We start from the raw sequence: 17671 nt of genomic DNA, 5'->3' as shown, positions 1-17671 counted from the left end.
GGGACCCAGTGGGAGGTGGCTGAATCATGGGGGCGGGTCTCTGCTGTTCTTGTGATGGTGAGTGGGTCTCACAAGATCTGATGGATTTATAAGGGAAAGTTTCCCCGCACAAGTTCTCTCCTCTTGTCTGCCGCCAGTTAAGACATGCCTTTCATCTTCTGCCACGATTGTGAGGCCTCCCCAGCCACGTGGAATTGTGAGTCCATTAAACCTCTTTTTCCTTATAAATTACCCAGTCTTCGGTATATCTTTATTAGCAGAGTAAAAATGACCTAATATACCCACTGAAAATATTTTCTTAAACAAGAAGGAGAAAAAAAAAAAATCTCAAATATTTTACCTGGCACTTGCTGATATATTTTTGAGAAACTCTTCACTAATCTTCCAGTTTGCCACATTTCCTTTCACAAATCCAGCAACCATCACAAACAGAAGGACCAGAATATTAACAGCTGTGAAGACTTTATTTACCCAAGCAGACTCTTTTACTCCAAAAGACAGAAGACCTATGGAAGAAGAAAGGGCATTTCCATGTTTATTTATCTTCAGGAAAGGCAATGGCATTTTGAGGCAAATACAGGGCTTTAGGATATTCTTTCACCAGGATTCATATCTTTAATTTCCATCTATCCACTTCTACTGCTAGTTCTTACTCATTAGTTAATTACCTAATCCTGAAAGGTCTTCTGAATGCAACCAACTCAATTTTGGAGGCGGGTCGTGCTCATAGAAGACACCACACTTTCTAAGAAACATAACTGTAGTAACTTTGGCCATCTTTGCCAATGATAGGTAAAGTAACATCTAATTTCCAGGTAAATGGTTGCAAACTATTTTTTCTTTTTTTGAGACAGAGTCTCGCTCTGTTTCCCTGGCTGAAGTGCAGTGGTATTATCTCGGCTCACTGCAACCTCTGCCACCTGTGCTCAAACAAGTCTCTCACCTCAGCCACCTGAGTAGCTGGGAATACAGGTGTGTGCCACCATATCCAGCTAATTTTTGTATTTTTTGTAGGGTTGCAGCTTTGCCATGTTGGCCAGGCTAGTCTCGAACTCCAGACCTCAAGTGATCCACCTGTCTCAGCCTCCCAAAGTGCTGGGATTACAGGCACTTAAGCCACAACAACCGGCCCAGTTGTGAACTTTTTAAAAGTAAACGCAAAAACATATATCTGCCATGTACACAAAATACATAAACAAAGATAATTCTTCAATTGTGCCAAAAAAGTACTTTGTTAAACCTATTCTCATTTTAATAGCTTTATATTCTGATTGTAAAAGTGATCAATTTCCTATTCAAGTACTTTGAAGACACAGAAAAAAAACAAAGAAGATCAACCATTCTTTTCCCTCCCAAGTTTTGTACACACACACACACACACACACACACACACACACTCTTTTGTGCTAGTAAATATATAATCTCATTTCTAACAGCTGCATAATCTTAGACTATATTGAGGTACTGCACTTTTAATTCATCCCTTATTTATAGACAATTAGATCACTCACTGTTTGTTACAATTATAAATAGCACTGACATAATAATTCTTTTATAACTATCTTTCTACACTTTCCATTTACTTCTTTACAATAATTTTCTGCAAGGTAATACTGCATCAAAGGTCTGTACTGTTGGTTCCTATTATCAAAATATTCTCTGGAAAGTTTGGCTCAATTTAAAGTGTCTATTTTTTCTATTAGGGTATTCTATTCATATTGATCGATATGGTTTGGCTGTGTCCCCACCCAAATCTCATCTTGAATTGGAACTCCCATAATCCCCATGTGTCAAGGGAGGGACCCAGTGGGAGGTAACTGAATCATGGGGGCGGTTCCCTGGGCTGTTCTCGTGATAGTGAATACACCTCACGAGATCTGATGGTTTTAGAAAGGGCAGTTCCCCTGCACATGCTCTCTTGCCTGACACCATGTAAGACGTTCTTCTGCTACTCTGTCACCTTCCACCATGATTGCGAGGCCTCCCCAACCATGCGGAACTGTGAGTTCATTATACCTCTTTTTCTTCATAAATTATCAAGTCTTGGGTATTTCTTCATAGCAGTATGAAAATGGACTAATACATTGATTTATAAAATTTATTTATATATTAATGCCATAAGCTCTCTGCCTGTCATGTACAACACATATTTTTCCCAGTTTGTTTTTGCCTTTAATCTTACTGTTGATTATATGCATGTAGAAAAGTTAGTATAATAAAAAACAAATTTTCCCTTTTTAGTTTCTACTTTGAAAAAAAATCTCTTAAACATTAACCCAAAACATCTACTTTATTTCCTTCTAGCATTTTTCTAATTATATTTATCATATGTATATCTTTAACCCATCTGGTATAAGATTTGAACTATGGACCTAAGAAAGTTTATCTTTTACTATTGAGCAAATGATCGCTGTGAAAAGACGATGTCACAGATTTACTTGTTTCTTCCCCATATGTATACCACCCAGCAACAAATAAGCAAATTTTTCTAAGCAGAGATGAAAGAACTTGAATTTTGTTCTTCTACCTGTGTAATTCCTAGAATCAAATATTACCATATAAAGGAAAGCTGTATGGTCAGTACAGTTCCCAACTCTGTAATTGTAAGCTAGGTTAGGAACCGTTGCTATATACCTCGGAGAATAACAAAGCCACCTTTATATTTCACATAAGTTTCCCAACAGCGCATGTGCACTGTCTACTCTGGGGTCTCATCTCCCACTGGCAGATTAGACATCAATGAATATCTCATCTAAACGGAGCATACACTTCCCGTGTATCTTTAGTAAAACAACTGCTTCATGTCACAAGACATTTGGTGTTACAATATGAATAGGGATTTCCAATAGGGGGTTTTGATCTTCAAAGATTCTAAGGAAAGAGTTTAAAACATAAGCTTCACCTATAATTAAAGGAAAGATATGACGGTGAATGAACATGGGACAAATGAGCCAAGGCCTGAGTCTTGCCATGGAATTAAACTATGTGCTGACTGTGTCATAGCTACATGCTTTTCATCATTTAGAGATTAAAGTTGAATATTTTAAGTTCATTAAAATGATCAAATATGATGTAAATAAAATAAAATATGATGTACATAAAATAAAATATGATGTAAACAAATAAAATACAATGTACATACTTTAACACTAGACTGGTTTCTATTTCTAAGCTACACTGCTTAGAAACCAAAACAAAAATCAATCTTTGTTGAAAAACAATTGATGCAATTCATCTTGACATTAGAATCAAAATGCAAAACATTTTAGACCTATATACGTTGTTCATGTTCTTATCCCTATCCCTATACAAAACATTTCATTAATGACTCACTTTTTAAAGGGTAAAGCTGTTTTCAAAATTATATAATTTTCTAGTAAGCGTTTCAAAAGAGAAACATATTTCTGTCTCAGTCTTCTAACAAGGGAGAAATCAGAGATAAGGTCGGACAAGAAAGCATGAGGCAGATTGCTCAGGGTAAAGCAAGTAAGAAGGAGGAACATACATGGTTTTTACTCTTAGTGTAATCCTTGATAGGTATAAGCAGGATTGCAGGTAAGAATGAGACTCAAAATAGAAAATGTGGCCAGGCGTGGTGGCTCACGCCTGTAATCCCAGCACTTTGGGAGGCTGAGGCGAGGGGATGGCTTGAGATCAGGAGTTTGAGACCACCCTGGCCAACATGGTGAAACCCTGTCTCTACCAAAAATACAAAAATTAGCCAGGCATGGTGGTGGGCGCCTGTAGTCCCAGCTACTCGGGAGGCTGAAGCAGAAGAATCGCTTGAACCCGGGAGACAGAGGTTGTAGTACCACTGCGCTCCAGCCTGAGTGACACAGTCAGACTCCATCTCAAAAAAAAGAAAAAAGAAAAAAAGAAAATGTTCAAATAGTTAAAACAAATATAAGGAGACAGAGCAGGGATTAGCTATGCCTATGAAATAGAACTGACCACCACGTGAGTGCTTACTAGGAACCAAATGAGAAGGCTGTAGGAGGCAGACACTGATGCCTCATTTTATGTATGAGCAAACTGAGTGAGGGAAAGATTATATAAATTGTTCTATGTTCTAAAGGGAGTGAGTGGCACAGCAGGATTGAAATCTGGTTATTCGAATTCCTGTGTCTCTTAAAACCACTATACTACCATACTGACAAAAACTGAAAAATCCTAGTACTAAGTATGTTTGTCTATATAATGTCAACATTACAAAATGACAGGTGATTTGAACTTGCTTCCTTTACAACCAAAGGCCTACGTTATATAGATGAAAGCATGTCAGAAAAACAGAATTTGTTCTAGAAATTGCAAATATCCCTAGTTGTATCTAGTAAGATGAAACAATGCCAAGAAAGTATACATTCTTCCTTACTGAAACCACCGCTATTCCTGCAAACCTGCAATTAATTATTAAAAAAATCAATGTCCTCATTCTATTATTTAGTGTGTGCCAGGTGCCATTTACTCAGAAGCGCTATTTTTACCACTGCACAAAATTTAGACTTAGGTTAAAATGTGATTCCAGCTAGTAATAAACCCTACAGACGTCTAACAGTAACATAAATGTATAAATATACTGACCTTGTCTTGGGAACTCAGGCCCCAAATTCAGAAGCAACCTATTTTCCTGAGACAAATAGTGTGGCTCATCCTGGGGAGAGGCATAAGTAGTTTTCTTACCTGCTAGAAGTAATATAAGGCACACAGCAAAAAAATCAGGATATTCTGCAAGACCGGTGTAATTCATTCTGAAGTATGTCCTCAAAAACTGACCAATCTGTTTGTTAAGAAGTTCATCAAAGGTGCCACTCCAAGCTCTTGCAACACTTGACGTACCTTCCCAAAACAGAACAGAGGATACGAAGTCACTGGGGGCAAATTAACATAGCATCGTTTGCTACTCTATTACAGGATAAACATGAGTTCACAAAAGATTGAAAATTTTAATCACATATACAGTATCTGGATATTTATAATCATACAATAGTCATCAAATGTTCAAATCCATAACTGTGGAATGTGGTAACTTTATTTGCAATAAAGAATTATAACTTAAAAAGTCTGCAAGTCCACTAAGAGGCATAGTCAAAGATGAAGCAAAAATCACAGAATTGTGTGGCCGGGTGCCGTGGCTCACACCTGCAATCCCAGCACTTTGGGAGACCAAGGTGAGTGGATCACCTGAGGTCAGGAGTTCGAGACCAGCTTGGTCAACATGGTGAAACCCTGTCTTTACTAAAAATGCAAAAAATTAGCCAGGCATGGTGGCAGGTGCCTATAATCCCAGCTACTCAGGAGAATCGCTTGAACCCAGGAGGCGGAGGTTGCAGTGAGCCGAGTTCACGCCACTGCACTTCAGCCTGGGTGACAGAGTGAGACTGTCTTTAAAAAAAACCCCAGGAAATTCTGTAATTAGGAGGAGACATTTTAGAGATGACAAAAATGAGACACACAGACATCAAGTGATGTACCCAACACCTACAACTGAACCCAAGGGCTGTGACACAGGGCTGCGATTTCTTCCATTCCACACGTTAGACTTCTTTTAGAAACATACCTATCACATAAGATAAAATGAGATTCCAGCCAGTGATGAAGGCCCACAGCTCTCCGACAGTCACATAGGTGTACAAATACGCAGACCCCGTCTTGGGGACACGGGCCCCAAATTCAGCATAGCAGAGGCCAGCCATCACCGAAGCCAGGGCAGCAATGAGGAAGGACACCACGATGCTGGGGCCCGAGTCTGCCTTGGCCACCTCCCCAGCGAGGACGTAAACCCCAGCACCAAGGGTGCTTCCGACACCCAGGGCAATGAGGTCCATGGTGGATAAGCAGCGGCATAATTTGGTGTCTTCTAGATTGTCCAGGGTCACGATTTTTCTCCGGATCAGACATCGGGCAAAGGTCAGCGCGGCTCTGCAGGGAATCATTCTGACGTCTGATGAAGGCAACCTGAGCAGAAGGGAGGAGGTTAGAAGCTGATCTGGGATCATCATCCCTCCCTTTGGTGACCCAGCTTCCAGGCACAATTAGAGCGAGGCTGTGTGTGCGTTTCACTTGTTAGAAGAGATGCAGGGACCCAGAGCAGTCAGAAGGAAGGTTTAATAACCAGAGCCTCGAATTTCCTGTAGTTCAATTTCCTGTAGATACATGTCCCTTTATAGGAGACTGCAATAAATGGCTTAGGTGGCAAGCAAAGGAATATAGCAGCCTTGGGTGATTAAAAAGATTTGCCATTCTTGTTTGCACATTATAATTTCGTGTTTTTGTTTTTGTTTGGAGACAGGATCTCATTCTGTTGCCCAGGCTGGAGGGCAGTGGCACAATCTTGGCTCACTGCAGCCTCAACCCCCTGGGCTCAAACAGTCCTCCCACCTCAGCCTCTGGAGTAGCTCAGCCTCGGGACTATGGGTGTGAGCCACCAAGTCCAACCTAAAAATTTTCAAAGGATATGTTGATAGAAATATATTTCAAGAGATGGCTAATTTTGCTCTCACTACAAGGAAGGGAGTGAATTGCCTCATCTTTTAGGTTCTGTCCCTCTGTACTTCAACTATCCATTTAACTCAGGTTCTTTTTTTTTTTTTTTTTTTTTTTTTGACAGGGTCTCACTCTGTCAGCCAGGCTGGAGTGCAGTAGCAAGATCATAGCTCACTGAAGTCTCAACTTCCTGGGCTCAATCAGTCCTCCCGCCTTAGTCTACTGAGTAGCTGGGTCCACAGGCCTGTGCCACCATGCTCAGGTAAATGTTTTATTTTCTGTAGAGATGGGGTCTCACTATGTTGCCCATGCTGGTCTTGAATTCACGGGCTCATGCAATCCTACCTCCTTGGCCTCCCAAAGTGCTGGGATTACAGGCATGAACCACCATGCCCGACCCAGATTTTTCAGGCCTTACTAAATACCAGGAATTGTGCTGAGAATATGTATAGAATGATGTCTTATATAGATGGGGTCTCTAGACTTACAGGACTTAGCTATCGTCTAAAAGCACGTAAAAACTTAATCATTTCGTATTCTCCGGATTTATCAAGCATGTGTGAGCTTCTCTGTTTTCATTTTAAATAATGAATGTGAAGCAGATGTGAATGTTTTAGAATTTTTAAAAAATCACCTCTCAAAGTTTGCTGAAATCTAAAACTGTCATTCAACCATGCTTTAAGTATGAATTTGTACTAAAATACACAAGCTTATTATATTTCAGATTTCTAGATAAATAAATCCAAAGTCCATGCCAAATATTATTCTATGCTCTTTTAAAAATGGAATGAATAAAGTAGACAAAAAGTCACACTCCCCACCCCCTGCAAGCCTAAACAACCTAACACTGAAAAAACATCAGGTTACAAAACAAGACAAGAATATTAGTTAAGAAAAAATACATAGGCATATATTACACTAAAAAGGCTTAAAGCAAAACATATCAAAATATTAACAGTAATTATATTTAGAAGATGGGTTCGTCTCTGTATTTCATATATTATATTGCTAATACCGATTTCTAATTTGTCTCCAATGAATATGTACAACTTATATGCAAAAGAAATACTAAAAATGAAAGAGCTGTACATGCGATTGTCTACCAAAACATGTAACTTAGCAGATTAGGAAATAACTGAGGAACATTATCCACACATCAATATAAATATAAATACAAGCTTCCAATAGTGAAAGCAGGTAAGTCAAAGAATATGAAGAAAAGCCTAAGGAGAAATAAAAAAATAGGTGACACATTCCTCGATGATAAAAACCAACTTTTACACACCTTCAGTATCTTCTGTGCCACCCGACAGAGTGCCAAAGCGTGACAGTTCACAAACGCTTGTGGGAAAATCTGCAAATATGTTGACATCTCCAGTTTTACCAATAGGCAGGTTTTCAAAGTCAAAACCTATCAATGCTTCCATAAATCAAATGTATATCAATTTCTACCACTGGCTAACCCTTAAATAGCCCGTTGTCATATAGCTAGAAGGTAAGTGTTCTGCTTAAAAAGAACTGAGAAGTAAAAAGTGGAAGTTACATAAAGGCCAACCGAGGGGGTCAGGAGGGATAGGAAAGGTAGTTACTAAATGCTGAGCTTCTGTAATATTTAAGCATTTTTATACAGAGATGCACAAAGAGCAAGGATTAGGGACCACGGACAACTGAAAAGTGCTCAAAAACAAAGACACACTGAAGTTCATTGATGATTTAACATCACGTGAAAATGGGACATGTCATATACAACTTTGGGAACACAACTGATAAACAAAGTGTAGCATATCCATTTGTCATTTAACCAGATAAAACATGCCTATGGTGGAGGACTTAATTAACCTTGATTTTTATGAGTAAAAGACATAAATTCTACAACTATTGCATATTTAAAGAGAAAGGATCTGGAAGGAAGCAAAGAAAACCAAGGAAAGATTCGGGGGCTAACAGGATTGTGGGTAAACTTTTTTTCACATCCTTTTTTCCTGGTCCTATGATTATGATGTTATTTGTGAAATTTCTAAAGAAAAAACAGCATAAGAAGAAAAGAATAAGCAAGTCGACCTCCTTTGAAAACAAACCTCCTTTGAAAACGTTAAAACAGTAAAAGCTTTTATTATTAAGTTACCCAAAATGAATAAATGAGTGGTGGTCATCTCTTCAATAGGAAATTGAATTTAATTCACTCCAGATTACACAGGAAGCAGGACTGCTTATAGAAACGCACAGCTTTAATCAGATAAGATATGATTTCTACTGATTCTTTCCAATTTTTTTTTCTTTTTTTGGGGGGAGGTCTGTGTAGGAAAACACTTCTTTCCCATTAAAGATGAAAAGTATTTTACGTGTAGTCAGGTTTTCTATGTTGCTCTGGAGAAAAAAGACAAAGCTCCCATTTGCCAAACATTCATTTGCTTTTGAGTAATTAGAAAAGCATACGTCAGAAACTTCTCAGAACTGGCAGGTTACTCAATGTCCTCTGCAAACAATCTCAACCACGCACAGCCTGGTAAAACACGGATTGCAAAAGCCACAACACAGAACTAATTTTGTAGGACTATAATGGGATGGGAGAAAAGTAAGGAACAAACATATTGGGTCAATTTAATGAGTCACTATTAAACAAACATTGAGTTCTAGCAGGTCTATCATGCAGCGCTTAGTAGATGAAGAAAGTGAATCTCGTACTTTTGTAAAATATGCTTTTGTCGAGACACACTGATATATGAAAGTAGTGTGGCAACAAGAGAATGAGAAAAACATTTGTGTCTAATATTAGTGATATAATGTGGTATGTACATATTTTTGAAGTTTTTATAACTTATTCAACATTTAAAAAAAGATAAGCTCCCTGTGTGAAATGGTTATGACCATCTTACTCTCATTTTTACAGAGGACTTTCACTGCCCAAGAAAAAACATCCCTCCCACTTCTACAACAAATACAAATGCAGGGATAAAATACAGGGGTTTTGGAGGTGATTCCTTTACTCTGGAGGGCACAAACTTTGTTTTTCCAGGAGCAGATGATCTGCACTGTTGGGAGCACTGTCAGTTACTGCTACAGTGACCAAGGACTCATATTTAATAAGCAACCTACATGCGTGTAGTATAAGAAAAATGATGCAGATTTTGGGAAGAGGCCCGTACAAAACTCACACCCACATCCTTGGCCTTAGAATATAAGGCTATAAGGCTCTAATCAATATCCCTATGAGGTCACAGGTGATTCTGGCAATACCAGAAATCGATATCTTTCTTCAATAAGCAATTATTTTATTAATTGCTGAGACAGCGGCGACTCTTGAGGAAGACAAATATGTGCACATGAGCTTAGATCTGAAAACAGAATGAGCGAAGGGAGGGCTGGAAGGAACTAGCAATATGCTGTGCTGCAGGAAAGTCTCTGAATGATTTTCATGAGCCTAATGATACATGTGGATCGTTCTTAGCCCCCACCCCCATTCTGCCCCAAACTTAAGTATGACCATTTCTAGGCACCTCATGCCTTGATAAAGCCCTATTAATTCTTGCCATAAAAGCTAAATTCCTTCCTCAGCAACTTGAAATTACCTCCTTCTAAAACTTCTTCAGCCCAGGCCATCAACTTGACAGTACAGAATTTTAGGTCCAGTAAATCCCTAACCCTGATGACATTAACAGGGCAAGCTTCCTCTCAATGACCCCCAGAAATCTTTCCAAATCTGCCAATCATAGTCACAAGTTGATCCTGGATTTTCACTGTAGTTCAAAAGTTTGATGCCGCATTGAGTCACTTAGAAATGAATCTTTCCCTTCCTCCCCTAGGTAAAGGTTGACATTTCAAACTTAATCTTCTATATTAGTATCCCAGGCCCTGACAATAAATCTTACAGGAGAAACTAGCTGTCGCAAGCCAGTGGGGTAGGTGTTCCAATAAACCCTCAGCAAATTAGTTTGTCCAAATTATAACCAATTTTTTCTTTCTTCATTCCACTTGCTAGTTTCGTGGTGAGACATCTGCTCTTTCTGTTTTGGGACTGATGGGAAAAAAAAGTAATTACATCACATAGATAAGTAGGGATCTTTACTGCATTGTTTTTGCCCTAGATCTTTTTTATTTTGCAATCTCCAAACCCAACGTTTCTATGACGTTAAAGTTTCAAGATAAATTTTCAAATTATAATGTGGGTTAAATAATGCAGTAAAGGGGAAAAGATATAGCCATAATACCATGGATTTATTGACTTTTATTCTTTTTGCTAAGTTTTGAGAGATTAATTTCTTTAAAAGTTCATCAAAAGTATAATGTAGGATAAAAGACTATCACAAGTGGTAACTGTTCAGCCTTGATTAGCAAAAACAGAAACCACAAACCTTTGCATTCAACACTTAAGCCTGAATTTTTCTGGAAAAACAAAGAACACTCTTCCATATTCACTTCACTTTTATTGGGTCTAAAACTTATCTTTTTTCCAAAAGCAAGATTTCTGAACAATTTCTTCCTCCCGAGTTTTCTCCAGAGAAGTGCATGCAAGTGTAGACATAGGTAAAAACAAAAAACACAACTGAAGCCACTACAAAGTTACAACCACTGTAGTAATAGCATTGATACTTTCTCGAAACCCTTTTATACCAAATCAGTACTGCCAGGAAGTTAGACTAAAAACATATTATTTCAAATTTTCTGATATAGAATCCAGATACAGGCAAGCATTTTTCCTAAAGACATTCAACAAATAAAGGGCTGATAGAGAATTCTGGGAAGTCTATGTAAAGACAGCGGGTGCTTCCAAACATGTGACTCCATTTCACTTTAGTAAAAGCAACATTACAGCGGGAATAAGGCATACGTAGTTAGCTCAAAGAGATGCAGAAAAAAAAACTAAATGAAGCATCCAACTTTTGTGTTTAGGCTTGGGGAACAGAAGCAGCAAAAATTGAAGAAGGCAAAGCCCTTGGCACCTTGGTAACTGGAGTCCCTGCCCAGTCAGCACTCTGCATTCCTGACCAGAGCTTGGTGGCAGGCTTGGGCACCAGGCAGATGCCCATGCCCATAGGTCTTCAGCAATCTTTGGCTAGTATGTCACTCTGACTGCCAGTGGTACAACCTGTTCCCTCTGCTAGGACCTGTCACCTTATATGTGCCATTGCAAACATGAGGAATGGCCCTTTCCATAATTTTTTACCTTACCTGGGATTCCACCACTGCCTCCTACCCTCCCCACAGCACTGTCTTCACACTCCCAAGCCACGGATCACTGGACCAGAGAGACACCTGACTCAGGGTTAAACAGTCAAAGGCTGGGAATGCTCAATTAGATGTTCTTGAAGCTCTTAAGCACAAAATAACCGAGTTGGTCAAATGGTCCAGTGCAGGCTGAAGTCACACACTGGGGACCAGCTTGACAAGGTGCAGAAACCCACAAGCTGGCAGTAGAAGCCACACAGAGGGGGCTGGGCACAGCGGTTCATGCCTGTAATCCCAGCACTTTGGGAGGCTTGAGGAGCACTTGAGATCAGGAGCTTGAGATCAGTCTGACCAATATGGTGAAACCCCATCTCCACTAAAAACACAAAAATTAGCCAGGCATGGTATTGCGCGCCTGTAGTCCCAGCTACTCGGGAGGCTGAGGCAGGAGAATTGCTTTAACCCGGGAGGCAGAGGTTGCAGTGAGAATCGTGCCACCGCGCTCCAGCCTGGGTGACAGAGCGAGACTCCATCTGAAAATAAATAAATACATACAATAAGCCATACCATGGTCATTCAGAGTAGGGCAAAGTTGTGAAAAGGCAGCTGCCCCAGCAGGGAGACAGGGAAAGAGGAGCCTGGGGAGCTTTTCTGCTCCCCCGGGCCTTGCTGCGCTTCTAATGCTGTGTGTGCGAGATTTCCTGACATGGTGTGGACGTACCTCCTGTGCACTTCAGCTATTCAGAGTGGTCTCTGTTCCTTGAAACCAGAAGCTACTGGCGAAGGTCAAGATGGTACTGAGTGAGGCTGCTTCACCCCACTCCACTCCCACTGTCACCTCTTCCAATCTGCTACCTTCGGCCATTTCTGCTACATTTCCTGAGGATTCCTCTTCTTTCCAAAAGGAGGTTTCCATAGTAGCATAACTCAAATTTGTTCACTTTCCAATATGGTACTTAAAGTGTTTAACCTGCATTAGTTCTGCCCTTTACCCACAGATGTATATACTCTCTCCTTGAAAAAAAATAGCTTGACATAAGGTAGAATTTTTTTTTTCTTTCTTTTTTTGCAGGGGACGGAGTGGGGGTGGCACAGGTTGGAATGCAGTAGTACAATCTCACTGCAACCTCCACTTCCCGGGTTCAAGTGATTCTCCTGCCTCAGCCTCCCAAGTAGTTACAGGCACCCACCACAACACCCAGCTATTTTTTTTTTTTTTTTTTTTTTTTGGTATTTTTGGTAGAGACAGGGTTTTGCCATGTTGGCCAGGCTGATCTCGAACTCCTGACCTCAAGTGACCCTCCTTCCTTGGCCTCCCAAAGTGCTGGGGTTACAAGCGTGAGCCACTGCACCCGGCCAGAAAATCTTTTCTTTTTAGATATACACACAACCAATCTGGATTATCGGTAACGCCATTTCTCCCAGTGCCCACTACTAGAATCACAGGAGCACGTAAGAGCTAGTGATGGCCCCAGGAATAGGAAACAAGGGCTCTACAGTACTTAATAAAAACATTTAAATTTTTGTTTTTTTGGCCAATGAATTATAGAAGTAAGCTAGTGGCAGAGCGATAATTCACCTAATGGAGGAAAGGATATCAAGGGAAGCCCTGGGAATATTTTACCATATTGGAGAAGGTTTTTTTAAAATTCCTCAATCAGAGAAGTCTCTACAACACTTAAGACCTGAATTATCTTTTGTTAAAAAACGTAAAAAAAAAAAATTTTTTTGAGATGGAGTCTCCCTCTTTCATCCAGGCTGGAGCACAGTGGCGTGATCTCGGCTCACTGCCACCTCTGCCTCCTGAGTTCAAGCGATTCTCCAGCCTCAGCCTCCCAAGTAGCTGGGACTACAGGCACCCGCCATCACACTCAGCTAATTTTTGTATTTTAGTAGAGACAGGGTTTCACCATGTTGGCCAGGCTGGTTTCGAACTCCCTACCTCAAGTGATCTGCCTGTCTTGGCCTTCCAAAGCGCTGGGATTACAGGCGTCAGCCACCGCACCCAGCCAAAAATGTAAATTTCTTATAAATACTTCCACTACTTTATTCGTTTCCCCAAATAACTGAGGCACCCTATCAGGCCCTGGAACAACCATAAATAGGCTGCCCCAATTCTTCCCTCGTGCCACCCGCAGTTGCACAGGCACACACATGATGGGCATTGCAATATGAGACAGCTATGCTTGTGCATACGGGAGGCAGAGCACTGCAAGGGCTCCTAACTCTGACAGGGATTCAGGTAGTTAGAGAGGCCTTCCTGGAGACAGCTATGTTTGGATGAGTTAAATTTAGCCATCTGAAAGCTCAGTGAGAAGGAGGGCGGGAGGGGGTGGTGGGGACACAAGTGTTCTAAGCAGAGGGTGTTTCCGGCAAGAGTCAAGGAGTAGAGAGTAGTTCAATCCACACAGAGTTTAGGGATGGGGAAGCCAGAGGTAAGCACAGCTAAGCAGAAGGGTCCCTAGGCTGTGCAAGGAGCTTGAAGCTGACCCTGGGGGCAGTACGAAATCACTGAGAACTTTAAGCCAGACGCAGAATTTGAGAAACATCATTCTGACTGTTATTATAAACGGGATGAGAAAGATCAAGACAGGACATAAGGAAAAAGCTAAACAGGCTACTGGAATAATCTAGGCACAAGAGGGGACTCTGAGCTGCTCTAGGGGAAGGGCAGTAGGGTGAAGAGATACGGGTGGCCAACAGAGCTTAGCTTTTCCACCTTGAGAGTCAAGGAGGAGGATGAGTGGGAAGGGACACATGGATTTGTAAGCTGGGTGGTAAACTACTGAGCTCCTATTTCACTCCAAAGTTAAAACGTTAACTTTACATGTCATATAGTTTACAGATAACAGAGAATCAACAAATTATGGCAGATTGACTTCAGTCTAACTCTGTGCAAGGAGGGTTCTGTTTTGTCTTTGTTTTGTTTTGTTTTTTTTTCCATTTGAAGCTTGCATGCCTGTTCTAAAACTGAAAAAGCAAACACATACAGACTTTAAATATATGCCTCTAGAATACAGCTCAAATTTCCACATCGAGCTCCTTGAATTGTCAGAATTCCAAACAGAGTAATATTTGGCATATTTTCATGGAAGAAAGTAAATGAGTGAGTTTAAATGAGTGGGTTTTCTAGCTTACTGAAGATTCAATCTCTACGTCTTTGACATTGTCCATCAAATCTTGCCACAATTCAGTGATCCTCCTCTAAATGCTGTTGAATTTCAGGGTGGTTATCCGCTGTGATGACAGAGGTCCGAACTGCTCATACTTAGAAATGAGTAATCACTTCCCAGAGAAACTGTTTGAAAAGATGAGCACAACTATTGTTTAAAAAGCAAACCACTCAATAATACCTTAATTCCACTTTGAATCCACTGTCCACATAAATTAGAGATAACTCAACGATGCCAAGGAAATCCTGAAGACCTGGATGGAACCATGTTCCTGCTGCCCTTTTTAAATAGCCTGTGCCCACCAACAATAGACTGGATAAAGAAAATGTGGTATATATACACCATGGAATACTATGCAGCCATCAAAAGAACGAGATCATATCCTTTGCAGGGACATGGATGAAGCTGGAAGCCATTATCCTCAGCAAAATAATGCAGGAACAGAAAACCAAACACCACATGTTTTCACTTATAAGTGGGAGCTGAGCAAAGAGAACACATGGACACAGGGAGGGGAACAATACACACTGGGGCCTGTCAGGGGGTGGTGCGAGGGGAGGGAGAGCATCAGGATAAATAGCTAATGTATGTGGGGCTTAATACCTAGGTGATGGGTTGATAGGTGCAGTAAACCACCATGACACACGTTTACCTATGGAACAAACCTGCCCGTCCTGCACATGTACTGCGGAACTAAAAATTAAATAAACGGCCTGTGTTTGGGAAGCGAGCTTTACTTTTCTCTGGATTAGTAGCTGACTTTCAGATCAAAGATGCCAGAAGTATGTGCACGGACCAGGAGGGTAGTGGAGTATAAGAAAGCTTTTTCTCTAAAAGCAAAGAGCTGAGAAATACTTTAGAACACTCTGGTTTCCTCTGATTATTCTCTTTCCAAACAGAGCCAAAGTGTATCCCTTTCAAATCACCACCCTGCACCCACCCCGTAAAAGTTACCTAATTTGATTAATTGTTAGAATTCAACCACTTTTTCCTCAATGCTAGGCAAAATTCTTTCCTTCAACTGTGGCAGAAATGGAATTTAACCAGAATTCACATTCATTTTTAGTTCAAGTTCAAGAAATTCAGAGGGATACTGTGTTGGGATTTATGGTTTTGCTGAAAAGTCATTTATTGAAACGAAATGGTCACTTTTGAAACTATATTTTGAATTTTGAAAAACACATTCTGATTTGGTTCTTCTTAAAACATAGCAACAACGCATGAGCATAGATTTTTATCGTTAGCTTCTCGATAGATTGTTGAAATGCTGTCTTGGCTTGGAGAAGTTTGCAAGTTCATACTGGCTTCAAATAAATCTGAATAAAATACTCCCATTGTGTGCTCAGAGAAAGCAATGAAAAGGGTGCTGGTTCTTCATGATTCAGAGCCTCTAAAATTTCTATCTAGAACATGCAAACCAAGAACAATTTAAAACATTAAAACAACTGGAAAGAATGTGGTCCTTAAAACTGAAGACTGATATGCTTATCACATTTCTATTCTACTTATTAATATGCCATAAACGTAAACAATTTCTCCAATTAAGTTTTCTCTAGACTTTGCATTAAATTTTATATTACTGCATAGACTGAATTCAACTTATCAACTGTTCAACTGTTTAGAGATCAGTTTCTCTAAAAGATCAAGTCTTAGACATTTCAAAAAAAGAAAAAAAAAAAATCTAAATGCAATTTCCAAACAAAATTCCAGGAGGCAAGGGGATACAGGTACAAAAGTAAACTGGCCATTACCATAAAGCTAGATGTCTGTGGGTAAAGGAAATCCAGGGTACTACTGGGGACACAAAGGAGGAGGCTGCATGCTCACAATGGGATTGGGGTCAGGGAGCAGCAGGGATGCTTTCCTGGGGAAAGCCATGGCTAATCTGATTCTTCAGCCATTATTCCACTCTAGAATTGCTGGGTTTTTTCTTTGTGTGTGTGTATGTGTGTGTACTGTTGTTTGTTTGTTTCTGAGATGGAGTCTTACTCTGTTGTCTAGCCTGGAGTGCAGCGGCATGATCTTAGCTCACTCCAACCTCTGCCTCCTGGGTTTAAGTGCTTCTACCTCAGCCTCCCAAGTAGCTGGGATAACAGACGCCTGCCACCATGCCAGGCTAATTTTTGTAGTTTTTTTAGTAGAGATGGGGTTTCACCATGTTGGCCAGGCTGATCTCGAACTCCTGACCTCAGGTGATCCACCCACTTCAGCCTCCCAAAGTGCTAGGATTACAGGCTTGAGCCACTGCCCCCAGCCACGTTTTTTAATTAACTAAGAAATATCTATAATCTTTAAGACTCATTTTGAAATTTTGATAATTTATTTAATCATTCACTTTTTAAACTCAATTAGAAGTCCAAATTTTCCTCTTTGTTACTTTATTTGAAACAATTCCTTCCTTGGAAAAAGATCTTGAATTTTTGCATAAATATTTAACAGCAACTATAGTTATTTCCCTGATAAACAGAAAAAAAAATCCTTAATATAATCATATTAGTCTATAAAGTCTTAGAAATTCCTGGAAACATGTATTTTGATTTTTAATTCTGAATAATAATAGCTTAATTACTATAAAATTTACAATTCAAACCATCTCATAAATATAAAAACTATTTTGGAATCACTGATCATATAGGAATTTTAAAATATTCAAATAAAGTGTGAAAAGTAGGTTTTACAAAGAATATAATTCATAAAAACCATTGCAAGCCCTGCAATCTAAGCAAAAATTTTAAACATACATCCATATACACGTATAGCGTACACGGAGTTTCTCAAACTTCTTTTTAACAGCACAAATTTTTAATCTTTTGTTACCCCAAAACAAAACGTAAACTATAACTTTTCTG

The 17671-nt window shown here is 39.8% G+C and overlaps 1 protein-coding gene across 5 annotated transcripts in view; it reads right to left on the bottom strand.

The window, feature by feature from the left end:
- Positions 1 to 17671, bottom strand: part of SLC7A2 (solute carrier family 7 member 2) — a 73880-nt gene that overhangs the window by 21566 nt on the left and 34643 nt on the right. For 3 of the 5 annotated variants that reach the window (XM_031935840.1, XM_031935841.1, XM_023216617.3), the window contains 3 exons: positions 5558 to 5955; positions 4681 to 4836; positions 341 to 506 (listed from right to left, as the gene is read on the bottom strand). In XM_031935840.1, the coding sequence (XP_031791700.1) occupies positions 341 to 506; positions 4681 to 4836; positions 5558 to 5933 (698 nt within the window). In that variant the 5' untranslated portion in view covers positions 5934 to 5955. Of the gene's footprint in view, positions 1 to 340; positions 507 to 4680; positions 4837 to 5557; positions 5956 to 10352; positions 10481 to 17671 lie in introns of those variants that run through there. The other 2 variants (XM_023216619.2, XM_023216618.1) reach the window with 2 other exon arrangements.

This window comes from Piliocolobus tephrosceles, chromosome 7 (assembly GCF_002776525.5).
Source record: "Piliocolobus tephrosceles isolate RC106 chromosome 7, ASM277652v3, whole genome shotgun sequence".
NCBI classification, from domain to species: domain Eukaryota; kingdom Metazoa; phylum Chordata; class Mammalia; order Primates; family Cercopithecidae; genus Piliocolobus; species Piliocolobus tephrosceles.
Note: the sequence above shows the minus strand (reverse complement) of the source record. Positions and strands in the feature narration are given on the sequence as shown.